This window comes from Hermetia illucens, chromosome 4 (assembly GCF_905115235.1).
Source record: "Hermetia illucens chromosome 4, iHerIll2.2.curated.20191125, whole genome shotgun sequence".
NCBI classification, from domain to species: domain Eukaryota; kingdom Metazoa; phylum Arthropoda; class Insecta; order Diptera; family Stratiomyidae; genus Hermetia; species Hermetia illucens.
This window is the reverse complement of record NC_051852.1, coordinates 80,266,444-80,282,448: the sequence shown is the minus strand read 5'-3', so window position 1 is coordinate 80,282,448 and position 16,005 is coordinate 80,266,444. Positions and strand designations below refer to the sequence as shown.

Sequence of the window (16,005 nt, the reverse complement as noted above, 5' to 3'; positions counted from 1 at the left end):
GTGGACCTCGGCGCAAAACCGGGATGTCTGGAGTTCCTTATTAAGGCAGGCCTAGACCGGATATCGGTTGTTGCGCCGTCGATGATGATATGAATACAAATGCAATTAGATTGCACGTTTCACTTTAATTTCTTCCTCAAAAGAATACTAATCAATAGTTTAAGTTCATTTCGTTGCACAAGCTTCAATAGCGGCCATCCTTGCTAATGTTAACTTACTGGTTACAAAAAAAAAACCGTTGCTTTTGGGTTTGTTCATTTACTTGAAGAAAATTACCACACAGTCCAGCGAAGCTTGGACTTGCATCTGATAGAGCGCGGACTCACAGGAACAACGGTGCACGTTGTTAAGTCAAATGCTCTTTGATGGTGTTTTATGTATTCATCTACAAGTAAAACTTTAATTCCATTAAATTTTGTTCAAGAAAAATAAAAAATATAATGTTACTAAGTTGGGATCCATATCTAGCGATCTTTCAAGAAGAATTTCGCTTATTCTATTGATGGCGGCTTATATCGCCATTAGGAAGCAAATCCAATTAGAAACAATTCAGAAAACCGAAAGCTGGACGCTTCAGATATGAGACTTTAGCATTTTAGTCGTATGATAATTATTCTTATTAATTAAGACGCTAGCATATTATTGACATGGCTTAAGATGCAGTAAATTACCGCGAAATTCATAAGTTTAAACTGCGATAAATTTCATTTGATTAGCGTGGAGATTCCAGCAACTATCATCTACGGTGAAATTGCTGTTCTCACTGCTCCTCGGATAAACTTAAGGGGGGTTTTCCGGTCAATTCTAAAAACTTGGCAATATACTATCATTGTTCATTTGAGCTGATAGCGGATTGGGAAGTATTTTGAGGTCTAAATTTCATACAAGCCCAAAACACTGATTTTTTCAGATTTTCGGGTTTCGTAGGTTCCGAAAATGAGTTCTGTCTCGTTTTAAGTTTCAAGTTTTGACTCCTTACTCGCCCTTTATGCAATCTACGTCAAAAGTAGAATCTCATTGTAAAAGTATCAATTCATATTTATTGGCGAGACTGTAAAAAAGGAAGTATACTTTAATGTGCTGTGCTTTGAGTTGGTACAAACACCATCTTCGGCAAAGAACGACCGTTTATTTTTCAATAGGACAATAATCCCAAGTACACCCTTGTCGGTACGAGAATGGTTATTTGTATATTGCAACCGATTACAATCAGTAAACTCCAGTCCCATGAATGGCTTATCTTTTTAAAAAATGATTTCCGGGAAGCATGAAATTTCCCCCAATGTGATTGAATACCTTTCCAATTCGATGCATCGTTGTTTTACGGTTGAAAAATTTGTTGAGTTTGAGTTTTTTTGGTTTTTCCTCGCCGTGTCAATACTTTTGTTGCACTCAGTTTTGTTCATCATCCTTGCTTTCCTGGTGTGATCTGTATTACTTGGAAATAAATATTTTGGTCTCTTCATTGTATCGTCTCATATGCGTTAAGATTTACGTTCGTCAACCTGCTCTCCCCTAAAACAATTTTTCGCGATGTAGCAACAATACGACAGTGAATTACACAATATCCATAAGTATGACACAAAATACAGCAACGGCAGGGGTGATATAAAATATTATTTAGTACTTTTTCTCAAACAGTGAACCTAAATGGTATGCTACTATACAAATCATCCCAGATAATGGCACAATTGGTAGAAAGGCGGAGGATGCCTTGCTGGAGCTTGATACAGTAGGCAAACTAGTTAGCCTAAAAAAGGTCAAAATTAGCTTTGTTGATGCGGTGATCGAGGTAGTTGAGCATCATTTCTTCGACCTCCTTAGCCCGGGCGGTATTCCCGTTAGTCGCGGATGTTTGTTGTTCGCATTGCACCGTCACATGCTATCACTTGCACGGCATTAAGTGTTGATAATGAAATCAAAGCAATTTCACTGGGAAGTTAGACTGTGTCGATCCCCGGTTTAGGGAATGAGAAGAGTAAGTGAAAACTTCGGAAAACTGGGGACCCACAACGGGCTGCAACGCCATAGAATAGGAAACTTACGTGCAACTTTGAATTCCCAGCTGTAGGGACCGCTTTGGTGAGTGAATGAAAAATTAAACGATAAGTGATGCTTCCTTAAACATACCTTACTTTATTCAAGCCTTTTTGGGATTGAAACTTATAACAAATTTGTCTTTTACTGCAAATGTACTGTAGAGCTACCACCTTTGTACGAAAATATCTGAGTTAACACGTCTCCAATTCGGGCGGTAACGGGATCTTATTTGCACTTGCGAATTTCTTTAAGGACTCATATTTGCTCCTCCAAGTCTCAATTTCGTGGCGTATTGCGTCGTTCTCGTCCTGAATATGTTCTAGGTCGTGCCACTCTTGGGATTTCTCCGTTTCCAGCACGTCTTTCTGTTCAATTCGTTTTATACGACAGCTGGCCGCGTACCCGCGGTTCTTTAGCGTTCTTCGTCGTTGCTTCATGCGAACGATTTCATCTCGCGTAAGTCCTCGCAGCTTCAAAGTTCGGTTCAAGTCCCGGACGGAAATCGAAACCAATTCATCGTCGCTGATATCGGGAATTGGACACGGCGACAGCGGAGCCTGAAATAAAAACAGAACGAACAAATCTTCGGGACTGTCTATAAATGTACTTCTTATATCCACCAAGGAGGTTTTTCGCTCGCGTTTTTGATCGTGGGGCATGTTCCAGACTTTTTTACAAATTTGGATATTTCACAGAAGAAGGGCACTCTGTAGATGGAGAAAATCAAGGTTTTTACAAAACTGCAAGTCATCCTGGGGCAAATTCAAATTGTCAATATCTCTCTCATCTTCTTCTTGAATATAATAAACATTCAACGTCTACCCTCAGCACAGGTTGGTAATTAACTTCACCAATTGAAATGCCCCGCATTAAGGCGACATTTAAATTATCACCGGTTTTATTAACTTTCGTTAATTTAATTTGACACTGGTCTAATATACGAGAGGCTACTATTGAATGAAGGTTACTCCTTTAATTGGGGCATGGGTCATTATATAAATTTTTCTAGAGACGGAAAAATGATTTTAAATTTTACTTTTCATTTGTACATTTCTATTTGCCAGAGATACCATGTCTTCTTATGAGAAAAAATTTGCATATTTTTGTATTTTGAATCGAAAAAAGAGACATTTCTGAATTAAAAAGAGCATTCGAATGGCATCCATCTATGCGTAGCCTCAAGCAAACATGGGAATTTCGTTCCAAAAGTCGACAATTTGAAGTGTACTTTTTATTGTTCACTTCAGTGCAAATAAAAAGTAAACAAAGGTAATACAGCGAAACGTAAGTTTCGAGAGGTAATGGAAGCGGAATTTTTTTGGAAAGATTTGGTTTATTTCGAATTAATTCCGCTTTTATTGGAAAATTAATGGAAATGGGATCAGTTTGTTTATAATTTCCTCCGGTAAACTTTGATTGGAATGGCTGAAGTTCTAGTAGGTATGCAACATTTATAAATGTTCGTAATGCAAAAGTTCATGTTCACTAAAATAAAAAAAAATCCTATATAACGTCTTCATCCGTCAACTTCCCAATAAAGTATTCGTTGCCGGAAATGAGGTATAAAGTCAGTCAAGGCTTAATGAAGGTCAGTTATGATTTTACTAAATTTATTACCGATATGTAAATGGATAACAATTTAAGATATATAGTTTGCAAATTATAGGATTATTATACTATTAATTATTTAATTAATTTGCTAGGCACATCATTTCGTCCGAAATGTCAAACGGCCCAAATTACTCCTAATTTGACACCGTATTAGCGCCAAACATTTTGACGATACCTACCCATCTGGTCATATTGTATAATTCATTCGATGACATAGGCAAACAAGTCGGAATATCGGAAGCTCGCTCTTCGGGTATAAAGGTTTTGTGTTCATCTTATGTAAGAAATTTCAACGCACATTTTTCTATCCGTATATAGCTACAAATCCAAAATATTCCTTCATATTTTTCCAAACTATGAGACATATATACATATTACAGCCAGCGTAATATATAGCTCACCCTAAAAAAAAACTGCCTATTTCCGGATACTGTACACATACATTTTTTTTTTTTTTTTTTGGGAGTAGGGTAGGTGAATGCGTTTACGCACAGAGTGTTGGACTCCCGCAACAGCACGCTGGCGGACTACCAACTAAACACCTCCCTGTCATCAGAGAACTAGCCTGGAACCGTTTGACACATTACTTCGGGCTAGCCCTCCCGCTCTCCCGGCTTTGGGAGCCATCAAGTCAGGGAATTCCTTTCACCAACGGGAGGGGAGGGGAGGAAGGGAGTTGTTAGTTCAGGGAACCCCTTACCGTCCGATCCCTCCGCCGGTCGAGTTCAATCTTCTTCGTAGTAAGAAGAGCCCGAACATAATGCGCAATACGATTCCAGCTGCCAGCGCTCTTCAGCATCTCTCTGACAATGTTGTCTGGAGAGAGCTCCCCTGTGTCTGCATAAAGCTGCTGGCGGAGGCCGTCCCACCTCTCGCAAGAGAAAAAGGTGTGTTCAGCGTCATCCGCCACTCTATTGCAGAACACACAGTCAGGAGATCGCGCCTTCCCAACCCTGTGCAGGTAAGACTGAAAACCTCCATGCCCACTTAGAAGTTGGGTAAGGAAGTAATCAATCTCACCGTGCTTTCTGTTCAGCCACGGGTCTAATTTGTCGATGAGCCGCGCAGTCCACTTGCCCCTTGGCTCATTTTCCCAAGAAAGTTGCCACTCGTTAAGGGTGCGTTGACGTTTTTCACGGGCAACCACTTCTCTTAAGTTTTCGCCCTTACGGCGATAGATAGCTTTGCGCTCGTTGGCAAGGAGGGCAACGGGGATCACTCCCGCAATCACCATCACAGCCGGTTCGGAGACAGTGCGATAAGCAGACGCCACTCGCAAAGCTCCCCGCCTCTGCACTTGAGCGAGGCGTTTACGATGCACCTCCTTGTCAAGGGCATCAGCCCATACCTCCGCACCATAGAGAAGGACGGACTGCGTTGCTCCCATGAGGAGACGTCTCCTAGTTGATATAGGGCCGCCGATATTCGCCATTAGCCGACTCAAGGCCGCGACTCCTGCTGCAGCCCTGTCCGCTGCTGCTTTGATTTGCTCGAAGAAGCTCATCTTCGAGTCGAGCATTAAACCAAGGTATTTAACCGTTGGTTTTGACTCTATAGTCAACTCGCCGATCGATATGGGACGCAAGGTCGGGATTCTTCTTCTGGTCAGGATGACTACTTCGGTTTTTTCCAGCGCAAGGTTGAAACCGTGAGCAGTCATCCATCCGCTTACCCGTCGCATCAATATGCCAAGTCTGCTTTGCGCCTGTTCAACAGTGCGTCCGGCAACAAGTGCCGCAACGTCGTCTGCATAACCGACCAGGCGCGACTCTTCAGGCATATCGAGTCTCAGCAGACTATCGTAGGAAGCGTTCCAGAGGTCCGGCCCTAGGATGGATCCCTGCGCTACTCCCGACGTGATTTCCATCCTCCTCTGGCCCTCTAGCGTCTCATAGAACAGGGAGCGGTCTTTCAGATAATCCCTCAATATCCGCAAGAGATAGCTTGGCACGTGAAAGGAGTTCTCTAGTGTGCCCAGCATATCTGTCCATCTTACGGAATTGAAGGCATTTCTGACATCAAGCGTTATGAGGAGCACTATCCGTCGAGATCGGCGGCTGTGTGCCCCGGCTCGATTAAACGCATCTACGACCTCCATAACAGCATCCACTGTAGATTTCCCTGTTCTAAACCCGAACTGCCTTGCGGATAAGTCCCCGGCAGCACGGATCGCTTCAGCGAGTCTACCCCTGATGAGCTTCTCGAGCACTTTTCCGGCCGTGTCAAGCATACACAGCGGTCGGTATGCAGACGGGAGCTCCGGATCTCCTTTACCCTTACGGATCAACGCGAGTCTGGCCACTTACCAGCGAGAAGGAAAAATGCCCTCCTTCAAGCACGCGTTGAACGCTTCGAGCAGCAATTCTGGCCGTTGGCGGAACACCAGTTTGTAAACTTCCGCCGGGATGCCATCAGGACCTGGCGCCTTCCTGTTTTTCATAGTGAGAACCGCTTCTTCGAGTTCTCCCATTGTGAAAAGGGGGCAATCCACGACGCTTTCCGCGCTGTTTACATCAAGCCGTACAGGGTGTCTGGGGAACAATGCCCGCACAATGCGGTCCATCTGGTCGGTGCTCAGTATGCAGGGCTTCCGCAGAGCCCCGATTTTCCGAGTGACAAGCTTATAGCCAAGTCCCCACGGGTCATCATTTACCTCATTAATAAGATTTTGCCAGCCGCGAGCTTTGCTTTTATTTATAGCGCTGCGGAGTCTCCTTTTTGCTGATCTATATTGTGCCTTTATGGCACATGCCTCCTCGTTGGCGTACAAACGTTGTGCCAAACGGCGGAGCTTATGACACTCCTTCCGTAGGTCGGCAATTTCCGCCGCCCACCAGTACATAGAAGGCTTGTCGCGCCTGGGGCCTCTCCGGGGCATGGAAGCCTCACACGCCGTCGTTATCAGATTCATCACTGAATTTACGACGGTGTCAGCTGCGACACCACCACCCCCCGGAGTGCCCCCCAGTGCGGCCCTACCTGCTCCAAGAGCTTCGACGAACCTTCCGATGTTCACCTTCGCGACATTCCACACGCAGGGGGAACGTCGTGTTGGTGCTCGCCGGCAAGTAGCGTCAAACACTTCGAACGCAATGTACTGATGATCACTTGCCGAGAAGTCTTCTAGGACTCGCCACCCGTCCACCGATGATGCCAGAGATTCCGACGCAAAAGTTATGTCGGGAATGCTTCCTTCACAACCTGAGCGCCGAAACGTTGGCGTGGATCCGGTGTTTAAAATTACGAGCCCGGTTCTCGCCGCCATTTCCAGAATCCGTTTCCCTCTGGAGTCTGATTGAGGCATGCCCCATTCAAGAGCCCTGGCATTAAAATCACCGCCAACCAGGATTCGTCCCTCCGTGCTCGAAACGGCGTCCTCCAGAGCATCAAGCCGGCGTTGAAAGTCCGGAATCGACTCATTCGGCGTCAGGTAAACGCTAAAAAACGTTATCCCTAAACACCGGATCCAGGCAAATCCGTCCCCCCGGCCTTCGGCAAGAACACGAAGTCGAACGTCGTCCCGAACCCAGATGGCAGCGGTGCCCGATAAGTCGAGATACCATGAGGACGGGTCCTTGTTTCGGTATTGCTCGCTAATCAGCACTAGATCAGCATTTACTTCCGCAGCGAACTGCGCTAGCAACTGGTGAGCGGTTGCACTCCGGTGCATGTTAATTTGCAAAATGCGGATCATGGCGTTCGCACCCTAGCCCTCTCCAATTCCGCCCTGAAGATCGGACACCGTCCCGAGCCCGCAGTGTGTGCGACGCTTTCGCCAGATGCGCCACGATCCCTGCAGAGAACACAACTCTCGCTTTCCTTGCAAGTCTTCGCTTGATGACCCGCTTGGCCGCATCTCCGGCATGCTGTCCTCCTGTCCGGACCCTTGCAAGCTGCTGCTGTGTATCCATAGTCCAGACACCTGTAGCACTTGGTGGGGACTATCCGCATTCGTACCCTGCATACTACCCATCCGATTTTGATTCTCCCGCTGTTAAGGAGTTTCCTCGCATATTGCTCGGGGACATCCACCACGGCAAGCTTCTGGCCTCGAGCATTTACAGAGGTAATACCTACCCGGGCATTGGTTACCTCTGGACATTCACGCTTTAGCGCCTCCTCTACTTCGACCTTTTCTGTGAGGCAGTCAAGATCCCGTATTTCCAGAGAGCACATGGGTTCTAGGCTGGAAACAAGGGCCTTCTCCCCCAATAGCCCCTTGACCGCTTCGCAGAACGTGCTCTTGTTGGTCGTCTTTGGGCCCAGTTCGACGAGAACTCCACCACTCCTCGTTTTCCGTATCGAAGACACCTCTGCTCCGTTCTCCTCGGGTTTCATCCTGTAGCGGATTTCACTAAGGACTTCCGCAAATGTCTTGCCTTCCGTCGGCTTAATGAGCAGAGCCGACGGTCTAGTCCTTCTTCGTTTCCTCGTTTTTTCCGCTACTGGCTTTGGGTTGGCAGCCTCCTTGTTTTTGGACAGACGTGTCTCTGGCGCCGGAGTCCGTTGTTTCTTTTTATCCTTTTTCGCCTTCTTTTTTTGGACCTTGGAGACTACTTCGATAAAGTCTCCTTCAGGCACGTCGTCCTCTTTCCGCTTTTTCCCCTGTTCACTTTGCAGAGGGCTATCTGCGGTCCGTTTGACGCAAGCAGCATTCTCAGCGGGGAGTGCGACTGTTTCTGCTCTACAATCGTCTTCCGCTGCTCTCCACGCGCGTCTATAAAAGGAAATGCGGTCCAGTAGTTCCTCCAGTTCCATCAGCCCGTTTTTGACGCCTTTGCTGACGTTTCTCTGAAGGAACGTTGCCGACCGCATACGTTTCACCACTGCTGCGCACTTTCGGATGAGCCTTTCCTCTTCGGCTCTAGCGAGGACGGTCGAATGCATTTCCACTCGATTTGTGTCCAAATCCATCTGCTCAGGACTAGCGTTTCTCACTGAGCTTACTTCCAGGACAGGGTCACTGCAAGGTAATGGAGTTGCCATCCCCGCACGGTCAGTCGCACCACTTGATGAGGCTTCCTCTTTATTTGGGCGCCCCGGTGTCTCATCGGGTATATCAGCCCTCGTTGCCTCTTTCACTGGTCGCTGCGGTGAACGACGCATCTTTGTGCTCCGTCCAAACGCACCCAGCTCTTCCTCCTTGTCTGTTGTTTCGTCGTTTTTTTTTATAGTTTTCAGAATGTTCTCCATGAAAAAGGTACCAGCGCATCGTGTGCAAGGGAGCGGGCCGCAATAGTCAAGAACGGGTATACCCTCGGGGACACAGCCCCTACCCCAGTTCCCTGAGGCCTGACCTACGCTTAGCTGATCCCGGAATTCACGGACGGATCAGCGCTCGCTCGGGGCAACGCGGTCTACTAACACCGGTTCAATGCACACTTCCCGACCAGGGTCCCGAAGGGGCTGGCTCCTGATACACGTCGCAACTACCACCTTGGCAGAGCTACGCTCACATCACCCCGTCGACGCCGACAGAGAGTTGTCGACGGCTCCGGAGACTCCCAGTGTGTCCCGACGTGTACCGGTCATTCGCGGTTCGCTCTTCACCGAGAAGCTTTCTCGAGGCTACTACCTAGGACGCAGGTATGCTGCCAGCTAGGGGGCAAAACTACTTACTCGGGCACCTCGGGGACGTCACACCCCGTATCGTAAGCGACCCGTTTAAAAATCGCTAACGACCCCTGAGGTACACATACATGCACGTATATAAATTGATCGTAACCATATTTCCGATTTACTTCTTATATCTATCTGAATTGGACACTACCCGCAAAGTTCATTACCATGCATATACTACATACACACATGTCTGGTTGGAGTAATTGATATTCATATACAAATGACTAAAAAACTAAAACAAAATAATTCTTTGCGACCCCATTTATAAGAACTAATTTCGTTGTGGTATTGGCGAATTAATATGTGATGATGACGTCATACAGGTTGTAGAGTGCACGAAATTCACAAAAATTGGCAAAATTTCACCCCCTATAACTTTGTCAATAATAGTTATAGGATTTTTAATAGTTTAGGATTATCTTCAAACTTTTGGTCAAATTTTGCATTACGTTTTTCATTATACGCATGCCAAATTTGTGCTTCTGGGATGAACATAAGGGAGGTTGTCGGGTAAATTTCTAAAATGCGGAAACGAATATATTTTGAGGCCTAGAGATGTATCACTGTGATTTTTTCCAGATTTTTCGGTTGGATAGATTCCGAGAACGAGACCTGTTACACTTTTTGGGGGTCATATTTCTACACCCTCCATTCACATTTATGGGGAGCCCCCCTTAAACTTAACACAAAATGGCGTCACTTACTGCATGTAAAGGGAACATCAGATTACATACTCTCACCAATTTTCATGACAATCGGTCTAGCCGTTTTCGAATAAATCGGGTGTGACAGATATCAGTGCTAGTACGCATGATTTCAAATTACTCTGCACTTGAGCAGAAGCGGGATATAACGAAAAGCGGATCAGCTGTGTTTGACATGCCGTCCGGACTTGGTAATGTTTCACACAAAACCTTAAAAGTGCCAATCTCACCAATACATTAGCAAGTCCGGACGGCATGTCAAACACATCTGATCCGCTTTTCGTTATATCTCGCTCCTGCTCAAGGGCAGTGCAATTTGAAATCGTGCGTACTCGCACTGATTTCCCTTCTATGTGGGGCAAGGGGGAGTGTGGTAACAATATAGTATCTACCTATGGTCATAACTTTTTAAGGGGGCTAACCGCCGCAATATTCTATCCTAGTTTGAGAGAGGGGATCTCCAGTGCCTTTCTTCATTCTCTCCTTTACCCTTGCGGGGTTAGGGTTCGAATTGAAACCCACCCACTTTAACATGAAAATAACCTCACTTTCAGATGTCGCCAAATTTTGAAGGGGGAGGGGGGACTGCTACAATTCTTGAAAGCGGTTGGAGAGGGGATCTTCTTCCTTGTTCTTCGTACCCTCCTCATCCTCTCTTCTTCCCGGGGTAGCGTTGAAAATTCAAACGTTACCATGATGTGATGATAGAATAGATAGATATAGAAACCCACGCGGCTAGCCGCGAGACGCGGTTGAAATGACTGGCGGTTGTCCAGCCTCATAAATGGTGCGGTTGGTTACCAATAGTGGACATTCTGTCCACAAACGAAATTGGCGTCGTTGAGTTGGTTGATGTTATCTATTTTGTACTACTGCTTAAGAGGATGAAAGAAAAGGAATAAATATTGAAGTCATCCTTTACTCTAAGCACGTCACGAATCTGGCCAATTTGTAAGTTGTTTTCAAGGGCTGAGGAAACCCGAGGTTTGTTGAATTACTACAGGAATTATCTAAAACCATTAAACGACAAGATACAAAATTTCGGGAATGCATCAGCCACTCATTATACACGTTTAGTGGGTACAGTCATGTTGTCTACTAACCGCAGGTCGGGCCGCAGCTCTCCATACAACCGCAGCGTTTGAAATTTTGCCGTGGTGTACTACCTACAAGCGTTCGGTCGCGCGTCTAACCGCCTATGTGGTTAACTACAAGTGCGTGTGAGCCCTGAGAGTAGTATCTGCTTATCCTTCTATTGCTAATTTATACTCGACCGAAATATCACAGCACGAGGCAAGAATATTTGAAGCCTCTGCAGATGGGCGGGTTTCACTGGCAAACTAAGAAGATACCTAAAGTTAAACAGTAAACAGTGACCCCTGAACCAAGGTGAGACTTAATGGCGGCAGCAGTTTTAAAAATCTGAAAAAGCAATCATATCAGTTTTAGCGCTATTGTGAACGCTGATTTTGAAAATGTCCTTATTAAGGTAAACTTGTTTAAAGTGTCGGCTGAATATAGTGGACGAAAACGTCGAACGTCGACGAAATATCCATAGTCAGTTTTGATCCTTTATAGTGGCCAACTGTTTATATTATAATAAATAAATAATTTCCAAGACCAGATGTCTTTTGGAGACCTGATGACCGTTTCAAAAGGGTCTGTTAAGTGATGAAATCAAAATGTGTAAAGAGCTAAAACTGAGACAAAGTATGAACTATATACCTCTCACTTATTCCGTATTTGGAATGTGCAATGAGAGTTAAAGTGTCTCCGACTCAGTGATTATCAATGCGCAATCGGATGACAACTATGTAATTACATAATTTCGTGGAAGAGGTTTAGTTAAACGTGTAGGACGAGCATGGTAACACGCAATTAGCAGACGTACTAACTTGTTGCCATAGCTTGCAATCCTACACAAACGAGAAAATTGGGAATGGATCTTGACGGAGATCTTCCAATAATACATGTGTTTTACGTTTTAGAGTAGATAAGATAAGAAAGGAGCTTAGGCTCGGCTGAATCATTAGTCTTTAAGACGGGTGATTGATATGACTTGAACTGATAACTTGGAAAGTTTGTAGCAAGTAGAATTTATTTTCGCTAACCTGACTTAAAATCTAAATCACAATATTCTTAGATTACTACGCTGGACAAAATATTTGAACTTTGCGACCTTCAATGTATTTCATAAATGCTCCTGAATTCCGCACGCGTTCAAATTTATCAACAAAGTTGATTGATTGGGAATGATACGTTCACCTTTTGAATAGGTAAAGTACACACAGATATGGGTAAATGGCACCTGATTTGCGAACATGTCCAGATGGCTTTTGAAGCGTAATGCGAAAAAAGGTTATTGAATTATTAACATGGTAATATACCTTTGAAACATAATGTGGGATTTCTATTATGAAAGTTATTGATCTTTTACATATCATCATCATCAACGGCGCAACAACCGTTATCCGGTCTAGGCCTGCCTTAGTAGGGAACTCCAGATATCCCGGTTTTGCATCGAGGTCCACCAATTCGATATCCTTAAAAACTGCCTGGCGTCCTGGCCTACATCATCGCTCCATCTCAGGCAGGGTCTGCCTTGTCCTATTTTTCTACCATTGATATTGCCATTATAGACTTTTCAGGCTAGATCATCGTCCATACGGATTAAGTGACCTGCCTACCGCAATCTATTGAGCCGAGTTTATCCTCAACCTAACGGTCATGGTATCGCTCATACATTTCGTCATTATGTAGTCTACGGAATCGTCCATCCTCATGTAGGGAGCAAAAATTCTTCGGAGGATTGTCCTCTCGAACGCTGCCAATAGTTCGTAATTTTTTTTTCTTAAAAATCCAAGACTCCGAGGAAAACATGAGGATTGGCAAGATCATAGTCTTCTACAATAAGAGGTTTGATTCTATGGTAAGACATTTCGAACGGAACAGTTTTTTTAAGCTGAAATAGGCTCTGTTGGCTGTCAACAACCACGCGCAGATTTCATCATAGCTGTTATCGGTTGTGATTTTCAACCCCAGATATGAAAAGTTCTCAACGGTCTCAAAGTTGTAGTCTCCTATCTTTATTCTTCCTGTTTGACCAGTGCGGTTTGATGTGGTTGGTTGGTTGGTTTCCGGTGCTGAAGTTGCCACCATAGGTATATTCTTGCCTTCATTGAGTCCAAGATCTCGCGCCGTCTGCTTCATCTGAATGAAGGCAGTTTGTACGTCTCGGATCGTTCTTCCCATGATGTCGATATCGTCAGCATAGGCCAGTAGTTAGGTAGACTTAAAGAGGATCGTACCCTTCGCATTTACCTCAGCATAACAGATCAGCTTCTCCAGGGTCAGGTTAAAAAGGACGCATTATAGGGCACCCTCTTGTGGTAGACCGTTGTTGATGTTCAATGGTCTGGAGAGTGATCCTGCTGATCTCGCACATTGGTCAGGATCAGCCTAGTCAGTCCTATTAATTTCGTCGGGATACCCAATTCTTCCATAGCCGTGTACAGTTTTATCCTGGCTATCCTACCACAGGCGCCCTTAAAGTCGCTGAGAACATAATGCAACTGATGCCCATATTGTAGCAGTTTTTCCGTTGCTTACCGCAGAGAGAAAATCTGATCTGTTACTGATTTGCCTGGAGTGAAGTCTCTTTGGTATGGGCCAATGATGTTCCGGGCATATGAGGCTATCAGACCCAGCAAGATAGCGGAGAATATCTTATAAATGGTACTCACCAACGTAATACCTCTATAATTGCTGCACTGCGTGATATTTCCCTTTTTATGTTGGGACAGATAATGCCAGTCGTCAGGCATTGATTCCTTGTCCCACATCTTGCGCATAAGTTGATGAACCGCTTGGTGTAATCTTTTACATATGAATTTGGAAAATTACCGAAAAATGAATTTGGAACTTCAACATACCGCTCACCAAAAACTGTCATTCCGGTTCTTTAGGAGGGAGTCTCCAGCATGTACTATCGCGATTATTTCCTATTATCATGCGTATTGGTTTTGTCCCTAATATAGCAAATGAGAACACTACCTAATAGGCTAAGAAGAGTAATTATAATTGATATAGATGCTGATGCAGTATGAAGATGTAGCGGCTTTCAGTCGGTGTCGGCGAGTCCCTCTTGATTGTCATAAGCTTTTTGGATTAAGTTCGATAATGAATCCCACGCTTGAAGTAATAAGAACGCATTTAGCATTGTGATAACGTCGAGGAATGACGCAGTGAAGTTTGTCAAGACCGGCTTGAGATAGACGTTTAGAGTCGAAGTGATCTTGGTATTTTCTGCCATGAGTAGAACTTCTGACGTAGATAAAGAGTGTCAGTTGATCAATTCCGGGGAAAAATCCTGGATTTTCAAGATTTCAGGTCTGGTCCCACTGCACACCGCATGTGCTATGGCTGAAGACGGGGTGACATATAGTCAATAATTTGATTGATGCAGTCTTTTCCACATTATCGATTGTAGAGAGAATGGTTGATTTGGACACCTTGCACTCTCGTGGCTGTTATACGTTTCTGTAATTAAATTGTGCGGATGTGAGAGTATATCATACAGGGCTCACATACATACAGGTTAGTCCTGAAGTCCTCTTTGATAATCTCAAAATATTTTTGAGAGTCATAATTTACCGCAAAAATTCCCTCATGAAATTTGCTAACAATGAACGAATTTTTGGAGACATGTTGCGGTACTGGATTTGTCTTAATTAAATCGCATTGGACAGTACTGTAAATTAAAAAATGTCCTTAGATAATCGTTGCGGGAACAACCTTTAGAGCGGCGGACAGTGAAGATTCGATTTTGGTCAGAACATCAACCATATCGATGAGTGGCGCGCATTCCCCGCTTTGGTCTAGTATTGTTTTTCGTAAACCACTGTATTTGCCTTGAACCTCTTCTAGATTATTCCTTCCACTTTAATAAGTGCTTAAAAATGTATGTGGATCTTAGTGTGATCTACATAATTACGCCAATGGTGGAAGTTCTCAATTTCCACGAGGCTATCTTTCGATTGAGAGTGAAAGTGCGACAGTTGATCTATGATTCGTGCTATCTAGGGTTTTCGTTGCTTTTAACATCAACTTTCGTTGGTTCTCAACGGCTCGGCGTATGTTGACCTGGTTGTCGGATAGATGATCGATTTCGTGATAAACTTCGTCGCTGATTCCGAAGATCTTAATTAGGAGATATCCTAACAGTCCGCGTCGTAGTCGGGTTTGAAGAAATTGAATAGATTGGATTTCATGGTGTATGTCATCCGTTAGTGATTGTAGGTGCTGATTTAGAGGTGTGCATTGTATTTCTTCGTTCATCGTCCCACCTTTGGTGCATAATTCCAGCACATTTTAGTTTACTTTCCTAGTTCATTCTTTGCCTTTCTCGACGCCGGAATATGGAATTCGTAGATTAATAATAATCGTTGGCACAACAATCCATATTGGATCAGGGCCTTGAAGTGTGTTAGAGCACTTAATTCAAGATTGCAACGGTACACTACAGTACACTGTAGGAGGCATTGTGGTCAGCGTTGCGCTCGCCCGAGACTATTATCCTGATTTGACTCAGGTACTCATTCTCAGCTGAGTCGACTGGTATCCGACGTCAAATCACGATACAAATTCCACTGCCACCAGTGAGATTTGAACCGCGACCTTCCGTACGACAGCCTTGTGCTCGAACCACGCAGCCATTCGGACACAACTCGTAGATTGATTTGCAAAACCACCTGGTAGTTGGGCTATGTTTGTTGAAGCTTCGATTGTTGACGGCGAAGTCATGCAGATTGTCAATAGATTTAACATCAGAGCTGTCCATGAAATGATCGCCAAATTGGTACTTGTTACTTGCCGTTTCCTGGTGACAGTGCCTTCTCTGCCATTTTCCGTGATCCTCCTTCCCGTACTTACCACATGGTTGCCCGGAATCTAGAGTTTCTTTTTAAGCGGGCAAGAGGCATAATTTCACAATGGGTCGTTTGGTTAACTGACCGCGTAATCTGACCAT

General features: G+C 44.6%; 1 protein-coding gene across 1 annotated transcript; it reads right to left on the bottom strand.

Moving 5' to 3' along the window:
• Nucleotides 1-2,110: 2,110 nt before the first annotated feature.
• Nucleotides 2,111-2,818, bottom strand: LOC119654658 (transcription factor MafK-like). The gene is made up of 2 exons (XM_038060149.1): nucleotides 2,661-2,818; nucleotides 2,111-2,597 (listed from the first exon to the last, which is right to left on the bottom strand). Exons 1-2 carry the CDS (start codon nucleotides 2,697-2,699, stop codon nucleotides 2,232-2,234), a joined length of 405 nt encoding a protein of 134 aa, XP_037916077.1. The 5' UTR covers nucleotides 2,700-2,818; the 3' UTR covers nucleotides 2,111-2,231.
• Nucleotides 2,819-16,005: the final 13,187 nt, after the last annotated feature.